General features: G+C 51.7%; 1 protein-coding gene across 1 annotated transcript in view; it reads right to left on the minus strand.

The window, feature by feature from the left end:
- Positions 1-21,334, minus strand: part of UNC13A (unc-13 homolog A) — a 63,688-nt gene that overhangs the window by 35,484 nt on the left and 6,870 nt on the right. Inside the window, exons 2-15 of the mRNA XM_019641840.1 lie at positions 18,930-18,959; positions 18,197-18,296; positions 16,229-16,346; positions 14,416-14,539; positions 13,287-13,360; positions 12,384-12,438; positions 10,444-10,479; positions 7,652-7,859; positions 5,333-5,872; positions 4,732-4,837; positions 3,057-3,103; positions 718-796; positions 572-577; positions 42-117 (exon numbers count right to left, since the gene is read on the minus strand). Coding sequence (XP_019497385.1) covers positions 42-117; positions 572-577; positions 718-796; positions 3,057-3,103; positions 4,732-4,837; positions 5,333-5,872; positions 7,652-7,859; positions 10,444-10,479; positions 12,384-12,438; positions 13,287-13,360; positions 14,416-14,539; positions 16,229-16,346; positions 18,197-18,296; positions 18,930-18,959 — 1,599 coding nt within the window. The remainder of the gene's footprint in view (positions 1-41; positions 118-571; positions 578-717; positions 797-3,056; positions 3,104-4,731; positions 4,838-5,332; positions 5,873-7,651; positions 7,860-10,443; positions 10,480-12,383; positions 12,439-13,286; positions 13,361-14,415; positions 14,540-16,228; positions 16,347-18,196; positions 18,297-18,929; positions 18,960-21,334) is intronic.

Below are 21,334 nucleotides of genomic sequence, written 5' to 3' on the forward strand. Positions count from 1 at the left end.
CCACCTGTTTGTATGCCCTCCCACCTTCTTCACCGCCCCACGCACCAGCTCCTCGTTGTTCAAAGTGCTGGAGGCCAAGGCTGAGGTGATGCCCGCTTTTCTTGACTGGACCAGGGACTGAGGCGGGGAAGACACGAGGGAGTCACGGGGTTGATTGACACCATGAGATTGTCACCGAGAGCAGCATCCACAGCCACAGTTTGGGGCCACCAGCCAGAGTCAAGCCACAGCCATGACGAATAGGACACAGGTCATGGCAGCAGGAGCAGAGCCAGCAAAGAGTTGGGAAGTGACAGAGGCTCTGGGTTACAAGGGTCCCTGGAAGGTGAGCAGCCCCACACCCTTGACTCACCCATCCCCCCCACCATGGACCAGACTTGGCCATGGTCACCAGCCACAAAGCAAAACCACCAGCCATACCAAGGCAGGGAGTCACCTGCTCTCTTCCCTATCAACAGACTGTAGGACATGGCAAGGTCCCCTCCCCAGAACCCATGGATTGTGGCCAGTTGAAAGATTCCAGTACAAGGTTCTGGAAGGGGACTCAGGGACCCAGGTCACCATTACTCACCATGGCCTGAAGTATCCATGCAGCACATAGGATAGAAATCAGATTATGTTAGTCCCAGAGAACACCTTGCAAGCCCCCAACCCCAGGTCTGCCATGGGCAGTTGTACAGCTTGAGTACTGGGGGAGGGGAGGACACAGGCACTCACCAGGTCACTCACGAGTGGAATGGGCTTCCTCTTTCGGATGTCAGGCATGCTGTCGATGATGATGAGACCACCCCCTGGGCTGTAAGACACATACAGGGATGTCAAGGACCCAGGAAAGTCCCCCTTCCTCCAACAGACATCACCTGAGGCTGGAGCAGAACATGGGATCTCCCCAGGTTAAGGGTTTAATTGTGTCTCCCGCCCCCAAAGATACATTCAAATCCTAACCCCCAGGACCTCAAAATGTGACCTTATTTGGAAAGAGGGTGGTTGCAGAGGTAATTAGTTAAGATGAGGTCATACTAGAGTAGGGTGGGCCCAAATCCAATATGACTGGTGGCTTTATAAGAAGACAGACACACAAGGAGAAGACAGTGGTGTGACAATGGAGGCAGAGATTGGAGTGACACGTCTACAAACCAAAGAATACCAAGGATTGCCAACAACTACCAGAAACTGGAAAGGCAAGGAAGGACTCTCCCCTGCCCACACCTTGATTTTGGAATTCTGGCCTCCAGAACTGTGAGAGAATAAATTTATGTTGTTTTAAGCTCCCTGTTTGTGGTCGTTTGTCATAGTGGCCCCAGGAAATGAAGACACTGGGCCTCAATTTCCTTGTCTGGTAGATGGGAGATGATGCAGCTGCCCACAGTTAATGAAAATTTGAATTAAGGGAAACCCAAATAATATACAAAAGTATCAATGACACCTTTATGATCAAAATTGGAAATATATGCATCTATTGAAAATCGATCCTGAAAGGAGTGATTTCAACTCCGCTGGGAATGAGGAAACTGCAAATTGTGTTTGTGTTCTTGTCTCTTGGCAGTTTTGCAGCAGCTGGAGGATTGAATGAGCGCTGTGGCAGGAGCCCTAGTGGCCTGTCCGAATTCACTTTACTAAAAGGTGCACTCATCCCAGAGAAGGTTCAGCTGAGTCTCCTCTCCAGAAGGTTCTCACTGGCCAATGAAAGAGATGCCTGGCTGCTAATCACTCTTGGACAAGCTCTGGGGTGCAATTTATGCTCCAGCACCCCCTGCAGGATCGGGCAGAGGCCTGGCGACTTCTAAACCACATCTCTGCTCAAGTTTCCCCTGCCTGACCCCACCTGCCACACAGGTGGCTCCTGAGAAAGTTTCTTCCATTTCTTCCATCAGTCACGCCCACATGAAGCCCCATCTCAGTCTCTGCTTCCAGGGCTCCCCACCCAGCACATCTGCTCATCTGGGAGTCTCCCTCTGTTTGCAAAGGACCTATGAGGGAAGGAAGCCACTCTCCTGCTGCTATTTTAAAACATTAGTGTAATTTAAAAATATCTTTTGCATCCTCTAACCTCACTATCCAAAGGCTGAAAAAACACTTCTGAAAAGCAGCAACTTAAGAAGTTAGATGTGACAAAATGCTCCATTTAAGACCAAATGACTATCGTTAACAAAAGCTCCAGCAGTCGAAGCAATAATCTGGGAGATTTAAAAGCAGAATCAAAGCGGGCCGGCTGAGTGGCGCGTTGGTTAAGAGCTGGCTTGGGAAGCCAGCTTTGAGCAGCAGCCCCAGGTTCGGATCCCATATATGAGAGGCAGTGACACTGCCCTCACAGCTAAGATGGTGAACAACAGCTTGACTTGGAGCTGGGCTGCCATGAGTTGCCGGCAACAGCGTAGGCTGCAGTCCCTGCTGCAGTGGGCTGCCATAAGCTACCGTGAGTGGCCAGCAGCCAGCATGAGCGGCTGGCAGCTGGTGTGAGCTGTCAAGAGCTGCTGTGAACAGCCATCCAGTGGCTGGTGACCGATCTGCCTCAGCCGGGAAGAGTGCAATGATAATATCAACATGGGCCAGTGAAGCAATGTCCTCTACAACTAAAGGACAAAAGGACAGCAACTTGTCTGTTCCCCTTTCCCTGATTCCCCAGTGCTGTTCCCCTCCCTCAATTCCCCAATAAAATCTTTAAAAAAAAGCAGAATCAAAGCAAAACATTCATTCCAGGGTTGCAGATGGGCATTGCAGGAAAATGGGTTTCTCCTTTATCTCACATTTATTTCTAGGGGGAACCAGTAGAACTATGCAAGTGGCTTGGGCAAGGCACATACCCTTCTGGACTCAGTTTTTCCATCTGTAAAATAGAGTAATGGGCTCCCCGTGGGTTTGTTGTGAAGGTTCAACATATTACCATCTTTGGCTCTGAATGCCTTATGACAGTGGTCCATTATTTCACCCATGTCCAGCCTGTGTCCTGTCTAAAGGAACCTCTCCTTGCCCTTGCTGGGCTGAGGCTATGGTACAAACCAGCCTTGAACTCTAGGTCCAAAACTTCCTTCCACCCCCAAAGCTCTGTTACTCACCCGCCTTTGAACCACAGGGATTTGGACATCTCTCCTTCTCCCCGGGCCTGCAGGACAGAAAGACAAATGTGGTCAGTGTGGCCACCCCTCCCTAGAGTAAGGCAGGCTCCACACCCACTTCTGTCTTCTCTTTGGGCCAGGAGTTCTCACTGTGTGTCCTTAGGAAGCTCACTGGTTTTCTCTGGGCCTCAGTTTGTCCATCTGTAAAATGGGGAGAGAGGAGCTCCTCTCTGCCACCAACCTCAGTGGATGCTGGTCTCCTTGTCTGTCAAACCTCAGGATGTGTTAGCATCTTTCCAACAAGAGCTCATACTTCTACAGTCTCCTGGAATTCTCAGGGGCTGGTTCATCCAACACTCATAAGAGTCTGTCATTTCTTAAACTCCATGCAGCCTCACCTACTTGTTTGCTCTTGTGCCCCAGGGCCTTTGCCCAAGCTGTGCCACCTGTTTGTATGCCCTCCCACCTTCTTCACCCAGCCAGCCTCCACTTATCATTCAGGTCTCAGTGTAGACCCAGGCTCAACAATTCCGTGCAACTAAAAGGTGGCATAGTTGGAGGGGGACCGGGGAGGGTCCAGCACTCTGTTCTGAAATATTATTGAAGTATTTTTAATACTTTAAGTGTCACCTCCTCTAGGGAGTTTTCCTGATTGCCTTGGATTTGTTTTATGTCCCATCTATGAAACTCAGAGAGACCACACATGTTTATTTTTCTTGTCATATTAATAGTTCCATTACAAATAGGTCCATTTCATTTAATTTTCTGATGTATTGAAAGTTATGAAATACTTTTCGCTGTATACTCTTTTCTACCTTTTGAATTCAGAGCCATGTGACTATTATTTAGTCAAAAAATAAAATTCTATTTTAAAACTAATAAGAAATTTGATTTGAAATTTCTGTGGCTCTGATGTTGGATGGTTGAAAACTTTGGGAGTGTGATTAGGATCCCCTCTTGCCAGCCTCACCCCAATTTGCAAGTTCCGCCAGGATAATAACACTGCCCTGTCTCCAGCCCAGAATGGGTTGAATGACTGAAGGAATAAGTGAATGGTTTCAATCCTGTTCCCTATCTGAACAGTCATCATTCTGACCCTGATGCTAATTGTATCTTTAACCGATTCCTTCTCTGATACTGACCCAACCCCAGACCTTTTCCCAACCCTGACACTGACACTCAATGTGATCCCAAGCACTGACCTCTTCTCCTAACACCAATTCTAACCCTGACCTCTGATCTCTGACTACTGCCTTAATCCTGATCTCTATCCCTATCCCTAACCTCTGTCCTCCATGAACTTGACCTCTGACATGGCTGTAACCATGATCTAGTTCCAGGTTCCAGCTCACCTCTCCTCTTTCCCTGCTAAGAAATTCCAGGCTGGTGTAGGTGAGCTGGGCTGGGCCTTGGTTGGGGGTGAGGCCAGGAATGGTGAAGCCAAAGCAAGGGCAGGAGAGGGTGGCCAGGTTGGTGTGGGCGGAGCCATGGAAGGACCAGGATGTTATAGAAGCATATGCATGGTGGATGGGGTGGGGAAGTGGGCATGGCCAAGCTACCTATAGGGCGTGGCATAGACTGGTATGGGTGGGGCATGGGAGGAGTGGGGGGAGGGAGTGGGCATGGCCAGTCTGAGCAAGGGCATGGGTGTGAGCTGGCCCAGGTTCCCACTCACCTCCTGCAGCTGCAGCCGCACTTTGTTGAAGGCTCGAAGCCAGTTGGCCTTAGCCCTGGTCATGGAGTCCTGACCTTCCTGGCCTTCCTCATTTTGCAGCCTGAAACTGAGGCAAGGGGCATCCTAAGGCTCCAGCGATGGGCTCTCCCTCCACCGTCTGCCCTCTGAGTGATGCCTGACCCACTATGTCCCAACTGTGCCCCTCTCTGACCCGTCTCAGTGCCCCTGCCCCCTTCCCACATGCCCACTACCACTCTGACACCTTTGGATTCCCTGGATCCCTTTTTCATCCTCCTGGCCACTCTGACCCCTTGTAATCCTATTTGCCCAGGGTCTTTCCAGTGCGTTTGTGACTTCTCCAACCCCGGCAAACCATCTGGCCCCTCACAACCCCTAAGACTCTTTCATGACCCTGCTTGACCCCCTCTGACTCCCCTGAACCCCCTATGATCTCCTGGACCTATCCTGATCCCTTCGGTGAACCCATGGCCCTGTGACAACTTCCCTTCCCCATTCCCCAGGTCCAGGCTTACTCCATCATGGCACCACTGACCACTGACCACCGTGACCTTGTGGTAGCCCCTTGACCCCCTCCCATTACCTTTCCTCCGCCTTTGGGGGCTCAGCCTCAGGTGCCCGCTCAGCTGCAGGCACTTCCTCGGATGTGGGTGTCTTGGGGGCTGCCTTGGCCACATCGGGGGCCTCGGCAGGCATGACCGGGGCCTTGTCCTCCTTCTCGGGAGCGGCTGGAGGGAGACTGATGCGCTTAAAGTCTTTGGGCTCAGCCACAGCTGCCTCGTGGCGCTCAGCATAGCCACGGATGTCATCTGGCACCTCCTCCTCCTCCTCCAGCTCCTCCTCATCCTCAGGCAGCTCCTCTTCCTCCTCGAGGAAGTCCTCCAGGTCTTCATCCAGCTCCTCATCCAGATCCTCGTCCAGCTCATCCTCGTCCTGGTCCCAGCGTGGTGAGTCCTTGTGGTAGCTGACCGAGCTGTGGCAGGAGTGGTAGGAGTCCCGGTCCCTCTCATCCTCCATCTCGGAGCCCTGTAGACTCTGCTCATCTGGATCGAAGTCCTCACTCAGCTGCGAGCTTCCCTGGCTCAGCTCCCCCGAGGAGGCATAGCGGCTACTGCCCGTTGGGCTGTGGGGACAGGCGGGTCTCAGGGGCCAGGCACAGAGCCTCTGTCCTCACAGCCCCAGTCACACAGATCCATCACCCAATCATTCACTCAGCATTGCTTGGGCACCTACTGTAAGCCAGGCCCTGCTGTAGGCACCAGAGAAACATAGCCATAAACAAAAGAGACAAAAATCCCATTCTCATGGCATTTATGGTCTGAGGGAAAGGCAATAAACCAGATCAATGATATCACTGATCATTATGACCTACTGTGCATCACTCCTGTCCGTGCCCTGTGGGAGCTGCAAATGCTCTACCCACGTGCTGGGGACCCTGAATCCATGTCCTTGCCACAGCCCCTTTAGGCCCTAGGGCTTCTGAAACTTGAACATGGTTGTACCTGGCTCTTGGTGTCCCCCCACCTCAACTGGTCCTCCCACCACCGAGACCCTCCATTCACCAGGGACTGGGGTCTTCCTGCCTCCACTCCTTGCCTCAATGTCTACTCATAGCCGACCCTGCCATGGGTCCCCTAGGCTCCACCTGCAAACCTTTGCTGAAATGCATCCAGTTCTCTGCAGCCTGGGCCCCACGCTGGTCCCGGCTCTCCCATCTCCACAAGATGCTGTCCCAATATCCACTCCTGTCCCTGACAGTCCCTACTTCTCGTGGAAGCCACAAAAGGGTTTCTTCAAACTATAAACCCTACCAGGTTCCCAAGTGCCCTTGAAATAAAACCTGTGCCATGCCCTGCACCCATGTGTGGCCCAAACCCTCTAACTTCCCCACCCTCCTCTCCTCTGTCCCTACTTCCCTGCCCTTGCTCTAGCCACATCGGCCTCCTTACTATTCCTCCAACACCCTAAACTTGTGCCCAGGCCTTTGCACTTGCTATGCCCTCTGCCATTAACACCCTTCCTTGCTTGATTCTCGACCCACCTCTGCCACTAAATGTTTTACCTTGAGTATGTCATTTTGTGTCCTTGGAGCTAAAAAATAAAGCGGCTAGACTAGATGCTTGGTCTAAGTCCTTTACAAATAATCAACCTGTTTAATATCATGTTTGTTATTGTTCTGTTTGGAAACCAAACCTGGAGCAAAAAGGTCAGCGAGGAGGTGTGGAGGCACAAGTTTCAGCCTCCTAGGATCAAGCATCAGCACACTGCACCAAGCAGTGGGGTGGCCCATGGGAGTCAGGGGCCCACCTATTGGACAGGTGTAGGGACAGCCTACTTTCAAAGGAGTGGGATGGTGGCTAGATGGAGCAGGGCCAGCTCCCAAGCCACTATGCCCATGCCTGTTGGTCAGGAACAAAGGATCAGAGGCCACCAGAGGGCTGGGCAGGACCACCCAGGGACCAGCAGCCAGCTGCTGGCTGGGATCGATAGGGACGATGACATCACTATGCCTCAAACACCCAACTAACAGTCATGTCTTCCTCCACCTGCTCCCTTCCCTGCCCAGTTAGAGACTATATGGAGACCAGTGGCTTTTGAAGGGAGTGCCCCCACATTTCAGGGGGACCTTTCAGGGGCCTCCAGACTTTCCTCTTTCTTCAACCAAAGCAGACCCCCTTTTATCAACCTTGTGGAGTTTTCTTGCAAATTTGGGTAAAGCAAGGGCTCTACTGCCTACAAGAAAGCATGAATACTGCTTTTCTAGACCCACTACCTACAACCCCAGCTCCCTCCAGCCCCCTATCCATCTCTCATTCCAGAAGAGAGAGTTGGTTACACACACACACACACACACACACACACACACACACACACACACACACACACATTCCACCTTGGCTACCTGAGGGCCCGCGGCTCAGAGAACTCCTCATAACTGTGCATAGAGTCACTGTAGGATTCCCGAGAACCCAGAGGTGGTGGACGAACAGAATACTGGTGGACTGAAGCATTGGGCTGGGACGTAGTATAATAGGGTGGTGGTATGCTGTTGCTTGTCTCACTGCGGTAATCACTGTCACGATCGTCCACTGCACTGTCAGGGTCATCATCTGGAAGAGAGAGGAGGTGAAAGGAGAGAGGGAGGAGGAGAGGGAGAGAGAGAGATTGAGAGAGAAAAAACAAATACAACAGGGGCCAAAGCAGTATCTCAGACTTACGGAGTCTTTGCTGGCTGCTAACCCAAGAGGAATCTTTACCAGAATTAATGAAGGAAACTGGGTCATGATAATAGAGGTACAGGCTTTAGAATAAGGGAGGTGGAAACCCTGCTTTGCCTTATGTGAGTCAAGGGTCCAGGGTAGGTCCTACAATATGAGGAGGATGGTGGCAAATTGGAGGATGTCTTACAACTCCAATGTGAGGATGGGCTTTGCCAAAGTCCAGGCTCTCTGAAAACAAGATGGATTTTCCCATCAGACGGTGAGCTTCCCATAACAGGAGTCATGCAAACACTCAAAGAAGTTCGGAGGGAGATTTCTTGATATCTGAGAATGCAGACCCCAGATCTGAACTCATATGCACAGGAACAAAGAAGAGGCTCTGACAAGGTGCCATCTCCCTCAAAAAGGATTAGACCCTTAGGTTAGCAAGACCACCACACACCAAGAATCTATTGCTAAAATGCAACAGGGTGGGGTGGGGTTCCAACTTCAAGTTTTTAATAAGAATTAAAGGATGTTTTACTTTAGTTTGTTTTCCTTAGTAAAAAGAAAATAGCGTTGAGGGATGTTAGATTGTGATGGGACGAGAGAGACTATTTCTTTGGAAAGCAACACTTGGGTTGAAAACAAATAAGCTACAAAAAAAAAAAAACAGAAAAAGAAAAGAAAATTTAAACCCCTGACTGGGTAGCCCATAGCATCAATTTACTGGTGATTTTAAACATCAAGGGGGTGGCTTGTGCCGTTTCATGCCTTTAAGTATTTTTGTTCATTTCCCAGATGTTTGTCTATTTTTCTTGCTTTATTATATTAATCTTCTAATTCTTTTTTGGCTAATTGTGTCTGTTTCTATATATTCAACAAATAGGTCCAATTTTTTAAATGCAGTAAACTGTTAAAAAATTAATGGCATACTTCATGTAGAATGCTATTTGATTCATTCCCTAAGTTATTTTACCTTTAGAATAACTTTACATTCACTTTCAGCTAGCAAAGCCGGCCCGACCAAGGTAACTCTGGTTTCCCGCTTTCTCCTTTGATTTGGGCCACTGTGACCTACAAGCTTTTTATCCAGTCCCCGTCGTACACGACGACCCTCTGATGTGCTGCGTGCCATTAGCACTGAATACTATAGACAGAGGCAGATGCAAATTTCCACGACTTAGATTTGTGGGCATCAGGGTGAAGCTGTGATCCTCCTGTACAGACCTGAAGTGAAGGGTCTGAAGCCTGGACGATCCCCCCGAAGCTCAGGAAATTTGTCAATGTCACCAAATTGCTCCCTGATGACTGGTTTTCTACCCAATTATCTAGGTCTTTGGCCAAACTGGCATTCTTTCTACCAAACTGTCCTTGACCAAGCCGAGATGTTTCCAACCAAATCGCATGAGGCTGTATGTGTGTTCACCTGATTGTTTTTTTCTGAAAACTTATCTGGTTTTGAGGGGCAAATTGCTTTCCACCAGATTCCTTTTGTTTTTGCCCAGACTCTTGTTATTTACCAAATAGTTTTTAACCAAATTGTTGCATCTGTGTTTTCAGACAATTGTGTTTCCACAAAAGGTTCTGCTTTTGGCCCAATGATCTTTGCTCTTCACCCAATTATCAGCTTTAGCCAAATTTGTTTTAACCAAAACCATCTTTGTTTGTGATGGTATTGCTTGTTTGTGGCAAACTGGCTGCTACCAAGTCTTCTTGTCTGCCCAATGCCTATTCTGGCCCAATAGATTTCTGACCGTCTTGTTTGTAACAAATTGTTTTGGATCAAAACAAGGTGTGAACAGTTTCCCTGCTCCTGGAGGGAGTGGGGAATGGAGTTTGTCCAGCAAGTGGTGGAGGAGAGAGAAGAACGCAGATTCATGCTCAGACTAAAGGACTAGATTTCTCTGGAAGAAGCAGCGCTTCCTTAGGGAGAAAAAATGGGCATCAAATTGGGGAGATGACTTGTCTCCTTCCCCTGGGGGCAAATTGGAGGAAGTCGTGTGTGAGGGGCCTTGGGAACTGAGGTGTCTGGAGTAATATCTGCCTGGGGGTCTTTGCCCAGCTGCTCTTTCAGAGACCCTCTTCCTTCCCTACCCACCACCCTCTCAGTAACATTAGAGCCCATTTCCAAGTGGAGGAGGGAGATGGGGAAACAAAAAGAGGAAAGAGTCACAGGAGAGTAGATGAGGTTATACATGGGGAGTGGGGGGAACATGGGGTCACAGTGCCCAGCTGGAGACAGGCAGGTCTCCCATCTAAATGCCCATCCCTCCCAGCTGAATCTTCCCACCCCCATGGCAGTGCCCACTCCCCACCAGACAGAGCAGGATCCCCAAGACAGATGTTAATGGTCAGGGGGTGGGAGTGCACAAAAGGGGTCTTGTCACTCCTCTGGTCCCAACGTGCCAGCCACAGGCTCCCCGCTTCCCTGCATGGTGGCACGGGGGCCCACTTCCCCATGGCCTCCCAGAACATCAAACTGAGTACTTACTCTGCTGCTCACCCCAGCCAAAATAATTCCAGTTGCCTACAAAGAGAAGGGGCAGAGATAATAAAAGGGAGCAGGTGGGGAGACTAAAGAAGGGGTTTTTCCTATCCTCCACATTCTCCTTATCTCCTCTTACCAACCCAGGACCCCGACCTCCTCCTACCCTGAGTATCTCCCTCAAGTATCACTTTAACCACTGACAGTTGTCACACCTTCACTCATCACCTTGGGAGGAAGGTGGGATATCCTCATTTTTTGAGGAGGTCACAGGCTCAGCCAGGAAGTAACAAAGAAGCCATTTAGGACCAGAGTTTTCCAACTCTGAAGTCTGGGGTCAGCACTCCCCACTCCTTCCCTCCTCTATCTCGTAAAAAAGGAAAGAAATATTGAACTGGAAATCCTAAATTTTAAAACACCCCAGTCGGATGGGTTTTTAGCATTCTGCTCATTGTACAGGTGAAGAAATGGCTCAGAGAGGTAGGGTGAGCAGCCTAAAGTCACACAGCCTCTGATTGTCAGGGCCAGGGAGAGAACCACATCTCTCCACATTATCCCCAGCACCTGGCATTTTGGAAAAACACCTTGGACCAGACTTCTGATTCCTTTTGGCTGCCTCCTCCATGAAATGGGGGTAATAAAACATTCCCAAGAGGACTTGGAGGTAAACGCTGGGTGATAGGTCTCCATTCCCAAATTGAACCCACCCTTCACTTCAGTCCACCTGCCCAGGTACTCTTTGTCATCTGCTCCTGCCTCTACCTTGCCTGGCCCTGCCCCAGCCTCTGCCCCTGCCCCTACCCCATCCACAATCTTCAATAACCCCATTCAAGGGGGGAGGGGTTTGTAATTCCTTCTGGGCAGTGATGACTCCCCGCAGACAGGGAAGTCAAGGGACTTTTACAGTATCACACCCCAAATCAGGGCAGAACAGGGTCTCCCAACAGCAGTCCCCCAGCCCTTCCTCCCACTAGGCTCCATCATCACCATCCTGGGCTTATGGGGGTGGGGTGGACAATAGGTACAGGAGAGACTGTGAGAGAGGAGGAAAGGGGATAAGGGGGCAGATGGAACAGGAGAAAGAGGTTGAAGGGCGGGGCAGGGGCAAAATGTCATGGGTGTGAGTTCTGCCCTGGGACTCTATGATTTGTCACTTCCTCCCCACTCCAGAGGACTCGGGGAACTTTTAGGAGAGGGACACTTCCTTGGCCCATGGAGACACGATCTGGGTGCATCTGAGTGTCACTCTTACCACAAGAAGCATAAATAATCTTGAAAACTCCAGCCTTGATGCAGAGGCATACGAGTAGGCAGAGGAACGTGCTCATCATCAGCATTAAGCGATGCCGTGCAGGGGAAAGCGTCCCTCAGACCTGGTTTCAAATCCTGGCTCTGCCTCCTGCCAGGTGTGTGACCTTGGGGCAAGTTGCTTCTCCTCCTGGGCCTCAGTTTCTTCATCGAAGTAAATGGGCGAATGAAACAGCCTTCGTCCATTGTACAGGTGCTTACTGTTCGTGTATGGGCCAGACGCCTATCAGCATCTGCCTGCACCCTGTAACTGGGCTGCTTGGGGCGGGGGGGGGGGGGTTGTCTGTGTTGGCCCCATGAAAAGTTGGTTGAATGAGTTATAGGTCCTCATTCAGAATTTGATTAATGGAATTAAAGAGTCTACAAAACATTTTTTAAGCCTCTAGGTGTCCTGGGTCCCCTCAGAGTGAAGGTCTGTCAGATGACCCATTTCAAAGAGAGTGACTCTAATGATCAGGGAGGGACACTGGCACGCCTGTGGCCACCAAGCAAACAGGACTCAAACCCAAGTCCCAGATCTCTTCTTTCCACCACATCATGAGCCGATACTTTCCACTCTTAGGACCCATGTCTCTGGAGGGGAGTTGACCTGTTACATACAACAGCCATGGGGTAGAGAGGAATAGAGAGATACTTACAACACTGGTTGCTGGGGACAGGGAGAGGCTTGTCTTGTTCATCTTGGAATGAATACTGAGGGGAGGGAAGGAGAGGGGGTTCATCTCAGAGCGGGGCCAGGAGCCAGGAGACCACGATAGCCCTCTGTTGTGTTCCATCCTGACTTCCCTGTGCCCCCCCCAAAATCCTCTCCCTCTGGAGGAGAAGGATATAGATGTTCACAGAGAAAGAAGGAGGGAGAGAAATACACAGAGACAGACAGTGAGAACAGATATAGAAAAGAGAAAAAGAGACACAGATGAGGGGAAGAAACAGAGACAGAGACAGAGATAACTGATGCAGTGAGCTGAATAAAGAAGATGAGACATGAGGCTGGACAAAAATTCTGACATGTGAACGTCGCTCCCTTGCCCTCCACCTTGCACTAAAGAGTGCTTTAATCTTGCCCGCTGTTTCTTCCCTGCCCTCACATTCTAAAGGCTGGCTTCTGGGCCACACTGGGTCTCTGCACTGTGGGGAGAGAGCTAAGAAGAAGAACAGGGTGGCATAGAAGAACAGAGGTACAGGGGCTAAGGCAGGTGGGGAGGAGAACTTTTAAGAAAGCCTGAGAGTGTGACTGGAGGAATTGAGGGGTGCGGGGACTGAGAGGGGGTGTGAGAGCTGCTTCAGGGCCCCTGTATCTCCTTGAGGGTGTTTGGCAAATGCAGAGCTTCAGCTGATCAAAATCGTTATGTTGTTAGTAGACTATGTTCCTGGCTGACATTACTGCTTGGAGACTGGACCACATGGGTCGCTGATTTAGTAGAGTTATGAAGAGTTAGACACGCAGACATAGGGAAAGACAAGTGGGGAAATAAACTCAGAGCGAAGGACATGGGGAGACAAAGAGACAGACACGGGAAGAAAAGAGCCCCGACACTCACCTCATCCTGGTCGCGCATGGCATTCAGCTGCTCCAGCTTCTTGGCCCAGTATCGGGCCTCCTCTTCAGGAATGTCTGGAAGGGGAGCCCTGGCTATGAGCCTGGAAGCCCCTGCCTGCCCCTTAGCTTCCATCCAGTGTGTCCTGCAGGCCTACAGGGCTGGTCTCCAATGGTTGTGGGGAGAGGAAGGGAGGACAGGGTGGCTCCCCAATCCCTCCCCGCCCCAGCCATGCCTTGAGAATAAATGGAGGATGTGAGGGAAGATGAATCCTAGCATTACAAGGGCAGGGGAGCTGTGGGTTCCTGGCAGGACAATGTGGGGGAACTGAGCTGCTTCCAGGAAAGGTGGAGAGGACTCTGCATCTCTGCCTTTGTTTATCACTACATGTCTCACTGTGTCTCTGATTCTCCCTCTCTCTGTCTCTCTGCCTCTGTCTGTCTCCTAAACCCAGCTCACCCCTGTAGCTGAAGACCTCACCGAGGACCAGCCAGGACAGCTCAGGCCTGAGACCCATGGGTCAAGAAGCATTTGCTGAGGGCCCCGGTTCGGATCCCAAATATGAGGGCCAGTGACACTGCCCTCTACAGCTAAAGATGCTGAACAACAGCTCGACCTGGAGCTGGGCTGCTGAGTCGCCAGCGACGGCGTGGGCTGCAGCCCCTGTGGCAGTGGGTTGCCATGGGCTACCGTGTGTAGCCAGCAGCCAGCGTGAGCGGCCCTCAAGCCACCGTGAGTGGCCGTCCAGAGGCTGGCAACTGATCTGCCTCGCCCGGGAAGAGCGTAATGATGGTGCCAACTTGGGCCAGTGAAGCAACGTCGTCCTCCACAACTAGACTGAAGAACAAAACGACAGCAACTTGTCTGTTCCCCTTCCCCCAATTCTCCAGCACTGTTCCTATCCCCCCAATTCCCCAATAAAAATCTTTAAAAAAAAAAAAAGAAGCATTTGCTGCCCATTGGTGACCTATAGGAGCTAGAACGTGCTGACTCACTGAAATCCAGGGAACTCTCCTCTGAGGTGGGGAAATCTTGTCCTCAGAATAAGGGTCATCTGGACCCACTCAGACCTAGCCTCTCCTGGGCGAGGGTCCTGCATCTCCTCACCCCCACTCCACCCGCTGCCACTCACCTAAGGGCAGCTCAAAGCGGGTGTCAAGGAGGATGCGGTGGAAGGTGGGGTCCTTGGTGCCACAGATTTCACTGTCCGCCATGATGACCTGGGAGTCCAGGGTCAGCCACTCTCCAGGTCCCTCCTGTGGGATGACAAGGGTCAGGGTACCTGGTGATGTGGAATGGATCAGGTATCTGCTCCATGCCAGCCAGTAGGCCCCCTCTCATGAGATGTCTCCCTCACCCCATTTCACCCCTACCCCAAGAGTAAGGGGCCACACCCCTACTTTACAGATAAGAAAACTGAGACTCAGAGGGAAGGTCCCAGTCCAGGGCAACATAGGGGGTCCAGGGAACCCAGAGGCAAGGACCCAAAGAGAGGGCCCCACCGGCTCATCAGGGGAAATCAAAGCATAACACAGCCACTTCTCATTCCTGATGGGAGTTATGCAGCCCTAGCTTCATATAAAAGCCCTGATGCTCCCACCAGTCTGTAAGGAAACAACTCCCCCACAAGTGAATGAACCAATACCCCTGAGTTCAGGGACATGAGCCCTTCAGCAGGTGGGGTCCACTCTGAACCTCAATTTCTTAATCTCTCAAATAAGAATGATGTTCTGGAATTCGCTTTCTGCAGCTCCAGGGAGAGTCTGGCAGGGGTGAAGGTAGTAGCCCATGGTCCCCTGCATGGGTCATTGCTGCCCCAGGTGACCAGGTCCTCCTCACACTTGGGGGAAGTCACTGAGGAAATTTAGGGTCATCCTCAAAGCTTCTTTAGGGACTCACTTGTCTGGACTATTGCACCCATTTCCTCCCTCTCCATTCATTTATTAAAAAGTAAACTCTTCCTGGTGTCTCCTCTATGCCTACCCCATGCTGGGCAATTTCAGAATGCCCAAGAGGCCCCTGAAAAGCCCATAGTCACAGAAGACAGAGCCTGACACAGACACCCGCTGCCTTATGAGGTCAGGGTGAGGCCAGAGGGAGGCAGGGGAGCTGAGGGATCTAGAGGGAAATGAGGGAGTGCTTCCTGGAGGAGAGGGCATGGGAGCTGAGCTTAGTGGATGATGGAAGGGATACTTGAAGCTCAGGGAACAGCATATGTGAAGGTTTAGAGGCCTTCTTTGGGGCCTATGAGGGATGAAGGTTGGAGTGTGGAGGGAGATGAGGTTGGTAACGTGGACAGGTGCCATCAAGAAGGCCTCCTAAGGAAAATGTGGAGGGAGGGCAGGAAAGGGTCCTTGGAATAATTAGATGCTGCTGGGCTCAGCATGGGGTGGCGGGGGGGACTGAGTAGAGAGGGAAAAACTTAAGGCCAGGAGGCCAAGGTTATTATCCAGTACCTTCAGGGCTGGTGTAGCCTTCATGCTAATTGCCCACAATATCCCTTCCCCTCTTTTCCACAGGAATACATTTTCAGTGGGGCCCAGGGCTGTGCAACTTAAGACTAGATTTCCCAGACTCCTTTGCAGCTAGGTGGAATCACATGACTAAGTCCTGGCCAATGGGATGTGAGTGGAGTGCTGTAAGCAACTTCTGGGTTTGGAAAGCAACCCCCTCACTTGACACCTTTGTCTCCCCTGACGGGAATGCAAATGTAATGGTGATCTCCAGCAGCCATCCTGGGCCACAAAGTAGAAGCACATGGAAAGAAATACAGAACAACAAGATGGAAAGAGTTTAGACCCTGGTGCCTTTGGAGCCGCTACCACAGTCCCAGGTGTCTACACAAACATTGTCAGGGGATGGAGGTTAATTGTCCATTTTGTTTAGGCCACTGTCCTTTGGGCGCCTCCCAGGCACTCTTCCCCACCCCTCAGCTCACCACTCACTTCATTGGACTGGCGGATGGTCCGCAGGGGGATCCACACAGTGCCCACCATCGTGTCCCAGATGAGACCCTTGTTCCACACCTCCACTGTCAGCCCCAAATCCAGGCGGTTAATCTCGCTGTGGAGAGAGGGGAGGGGATAGGAAGGGGCAGGAGTGAGGGAATGGAGACTCAGAAAAGTCAGTTCACTCACCTTAGGACACATAGCCAGCTGGAATTCAAACCCAGGCCTGGGTGAGTCCTAGCCAGGAAGGTAACACAGTGGTTCTTGTTTATAGAGGGGAAACTGAGACCAGAGGGCTAAGTTACATGCTGAGAGTCTCACAGCAGAACCAGGTTCCAAGCTGGGACGGAAGGGGTGGGACAGTGCTCACACATCTCCTGTACCCTCAACTTGCCTGGCCCCTCCTCGAGCCCTCAGACCCTAAGACTGTAGCTAAGCGAGGAAGATGCCCAAACACCCTCCATGGCTCCCTATTATCCCAGGACAAGGGCATTTGGGTTGCCTCCATCCTTCCCAGTGTCATCTCTATCCAGTCACATGGGGACATCTCTGAGTATATGAATGATCTTACCCCTGAGCACTTTCCCTGCAGGCCCCACGTTGGAAATAGGCAGATTTGGTGGGAAACCTTGGTGAATGTCCAATTCACTGAATTTACCAATTTGCCAAAGATTTATCTTAAGGGATGTTTTCCTGGAATATGTCTGTTGACTGTGACCTGGTCATTCAGCAATTGGCCTTTGGGGAGTTGGGGACAACCCTGTCCCTCCCCATTTACATCTTCCCTAGAATTGTAGGGCCAGATCCTCCCTCCATTCCCCCGATGCTCCTCTGCTCCTTGATCCTAACTGGGTTCTCACGTGGCCTCCACCACTGACAGTCTGAGCCAGGCTCTGCTCGGATGTTGAGGGCTGCCTGGGTCTAAGTCGCAGCTCTGCCAGGTACAGGCTATGTGACAATGAGCAGCTAGCTTTGCCTCGTTGGTCCTTTGTTTCCTCATCTGTAAAATGAGGATTACAGTAGCATCCTCCCTCCTGGGGTTGTGGCAACATCAATTTAATCAAAGTCTTAGAAGAGAGTATGGCACATATTCCCACCATCAGAGTAGTTGGGATGTAATATGAGGCCCTGGGTGTCTCCAGGTTGAGAAGCGAGTCCAGGGCATGAATTCATTCAGTGGTTAGGCAAATATTTACTGAGCACCTACTGTGTGCTAGGCCTTGTGCTTGGCATGGAGGTGAGAGTACAGACAGGGACCAACCAGGCCCTACCCTCCTAGAGCTCACAGTCCAGGGGCAGGGGCCAGAAATGTGCCTGAAATTTACACAAAAGACTAAAATAACAATTGGTGGCAAGGACTGAAATTGTTCTTCAATTGCAGCTTAGGGGTGGTGGTCAGGGAGGGCTTTCCTTGGGAGGTGACATGGCTGACTAAGGAAGGATAAGAAGGAGACAGCTGGGAGGATCAGGGAAGGGGCGAGAAGAGCAAGTGCAAAGGTCCTGGGGCAGGAACAAGCTGGCCATGTTGGAGGAACCTTGCAGAGGTGGCTGTGGCTGGGGAGGTGAGACAGGAGGGATGGAGGGAGATACTGGTGGGGGCGGTCACAGGGGCTAGGCCTCTTTGGGGGCTGTGGGGAGGAGTGTGGGTTTTATTCTGAGGTTGATGCTAGAAGCAAGTTTGGAGAGTGACAGGATGTGATTTGCAGTTTTAAAAATATCCCTCTGGCTGCCTGGAGGAGAACAGATTGCGGGAGGCGGATTGCAGCAGGAGGCCAGGGTGGAGGCTGATGGCAGCAGGGACTTGGCTGATGACCCCAGAGATAAAGGGAAGCAACTGGATTCATGAAGTACTTTGGAGGCAAAGCTGATAGGTGAACATAGGGTCTAGGGGGAAGGTGTCGACTCTTCCCAGCAGGACCAGCGAGGTGCCAGTGGGTGAGGCTGTGCATGTCCAGTCAGACTCACAACATGAAATCCTGCTCCCAGCTGGGCTGGCTACCCCGCACTGCGATGGTTGTGCTCTTGACATTCTGCACCTTCAGGGTCACGTATGTGTTGAATTTTTCTGTGAAGGTGAGAACAGGGGTCAGCGTAGAGGCTCAGGACCCCCCATACCCCTTCCCAAGCTCTAGACAACCTGCTATGATCCCCCAGGGGCTGTGTGTGCTTGGGGCCACCCCAGGTCCAATATACTGCACTGCCTCTGTGTGCCCGCCACCCCCAGGCCAGCCCCCACTGTCCCCACCACCTCCAGGCCAGCCCCCAGTGATCCCCCAACCCTTAGTGGAATTTTGGGATGACTAATCCTGCCGCTTAAAAATAACTATGTCCAACAGCCTTGGTTTTTAGCTGGGACACTGAAGCCTGGGACGGGAACAAAAGTGACTATAAGAAACTCCCTTATCTCTCTGACCTTCACTTTCCCCACCTGGAGCCTGATCTGAGTCCCCACCCTAACTCTCAGGATCCTGGGAAGGGCCATTGGCGCAGGGTGAGCCACATCCCCCACCAAAGTCTTCAGGGAATGGCTGGAGAGACTGCTGGGACCTCCCACCCCAGACAAGCCTGACATTCTCCATGATGCTCAGCAGACACAGAGCTCAAGTCTCCCCCTCCCCAACTCAGACCCCCTCCCTTGTCTCTCCAAGAGATAGACAGACAGACAACACAGGACAGGACAGGTATAGAGGCCACTTACCTTGGGCACCATCAAACTTGGCTTTTTTTACTGTGGAGAGAGACAGAGATAGGGAAAGGAGACAGGGAGAGAGGAAAGGAGGAGAGACAGAGGCACGAAGAGACACACCAAAATAAAGGTATAACAAGAGACAGAGAGGAGAGAGACACAGAAAGAAACAGACAGAGAGAAGACAGAGGCAGGGATAGGGAGCAAATACATAAAGAGACCAAACAGGGGAAAAAAAAAAAAAAAGATAAAGACAAAGGTGAAATCAGAGACAGAGACAAGGAGAGGAGGGGAAATAGAAGAGTAGGGAGGGAAGGAGGCAGGGATGAGAGAGAGAGAGAGAGAGAGAGAGAGAGAGAGAGAGAGAGACCATCAGACAGATGAGTAGAGGTAGACCTAGGGGTGCAAGGAATCTGGACCCTGGGAGCAGTCCCTGCCCCTCCTCCCTCCCTGAACCTTCTTCCCTCCAGCTATGCCTTCACCCTCAATTACACAAGATTCCAAAGAAGGAGCTGGGTGGATGAGAGGAGAGGCTTCCTACAGGAAGCCCTCCAGGATTGCTGCAGAGGGAGGAGGACGGTTGGAAAAAAGAGGAGAGACAATCTCCAGTGACCCCCAACCCCCTGTCAAACCAATGAGATTTCTCCCCCAATAGTCTAGCTCGGTCTGTCCTACCAAATGCTCCCAAGGTTTGGTATTCAATATTCAAAGGGGACTGGGGGAGGTGGAACAAAACATCCCAGATAAAGATGTCCCAGTCCTGGCCAGAAGGTTATTGAATCTTGCTCAGTCCCACTTGCCTGTGAAAGGTGCAACCTGAGTATATGTCAGAGTCCCACGTAGTCCAGTCTTTTCAGATTTCACATCACCCACAGCCCCAAGTGATTCAAAGCAATTTCACTCTTCACTGGCTTTTCTCACAGGGTGTTAAACTTTCACTTTCAACATCTCTTGCACCCTGCAGCTGCCCCCAACATCTTTCTCCTCCATTCACTCTCCATCTCCATCTAAAAGCTGACCCCCTCTTATACCCTCAGCCCCACCCAGCCCACAAGGAGCTCACCTGCCCAAACCCTCACCCCTGGGGCTGACAGAAGCTCAGGGGCATTTAGGATTATGGGCACCAGGAGCTCCAGGCCTCCCCCTTTGGGGGAGCTCCAGCTTACAAACCTGATGATTCTGTGAAGTGGGGTGGGGGTGGGGGTGCAGGGGCAGGTCGGGGAGGAAGAATGGTGGGAGAGAACCAGACTGAGAAAGGCGCACACATGGAGGGACCAACACAGGGAGAGAGGAAAAGGAGGGAAAGAAGGGGGTGGAAATAACAAGTCATGAGAATCAGAGACAGACACAGCGAGACAGAAAGAGAGAGAGACATAGATTCCCACTAGGGAGGGCAGGCACAGGAGAGGAGAGGCAGAGTTGGGAGAGAAAAGTTGGAGGGAAGAACCTGATGGGGTAGGTGCAAGGCCCTGGGGAGATAGAGGGGCTGACTGGGGTCTAGCCTGACCTGGCCTGGGCCCCATCCTGCAGCCCCCACTGTGTCCCGTTTTTATAGACCAGGGACAGGGCTCAGAGGGGAGGACAACAAAGTCTGTCATCCATCATCTCCTGGTGGGGGTAGCGAGGGGGTGTCTCTCCCTGTCTCCTTCCTTCCATTCTGTTTCTCTCCACTCCTGTCATTGTCTTCCTGTCTCTTTCTCCCCTTCTCCCTTCTGTCTGGATCTCTCTTGTCTCCACCCCCTTCCTCTACCCACTTTCCTACTCCCTAAGACTCTGAGAGCCAGAGGTAATAGGCTCAGTTGGGGTCCACTGGCAGTGGGAGACTGCTGGAGGGGTCTAGCTATGACAGGGAAGGCCAGGCTGAGGTCCCCAGGTCCCTTCAGGGAGTCCAGGATGAAGACATTAATATATGTTCCTTGTGGGGACTCAGAGGAAGGAGGGGGTACTCAACGTTGGAGAAGGGGCTCAGAAATGAATTGGGGGTCAGGGAAGGAGGCTCAGAGTCGGGAAGAGGGCTCAGGGGGTAGGGAACTCCGAGCAGGCTTGGGGTAGGGGGAGGAGGAGAGGGGACTAAGTGAAGGGGGCTTCGGGAGCTGGGAGGAAGCTCGTGGTGGGGGTGGGGACTCCAGAAAGGGGAGGGGCACGCAGGGGTGGGTGATATCAGGAAATCAGCTCAGGGGAGAAGAGGGCTTGGAGGAAGGAGGGGGCTCAGGAAGGGGCTGATGGGGCTCAGAAAAAGAACCAAGTCTCTCTCTCTCCCCCCTCTGCCTCCCTCTTCCCTCTCAGTAAACGGTCTCCGAGTCATTTTTGCCTTCACCACCATCATCATCACACCTCCGCTGTGCCACCTTCCCCTGCCCGCGCCGGGGTATGGGGGTCACCGGGACTGAAGTGGAAGTGCCCCGCCCCCCGCCGCC

This window comes from Hipposideros armiger, unplaced genomic scaffold, assembly GCF_001890085.2.
Source record: "Hipposideros armiger isolate ML-2016 unplaced genomic scaffold, ASM189008v1 scaffold_64, whole genome shotgun sequence".
In the NCBI taxonomy this organism is placed as follows: Eukaryota; Metazoa; Chordata; class Mammalia; order Chiroptera; family Hipposideridae; genus Hipposideros; species Hipposideros armiger.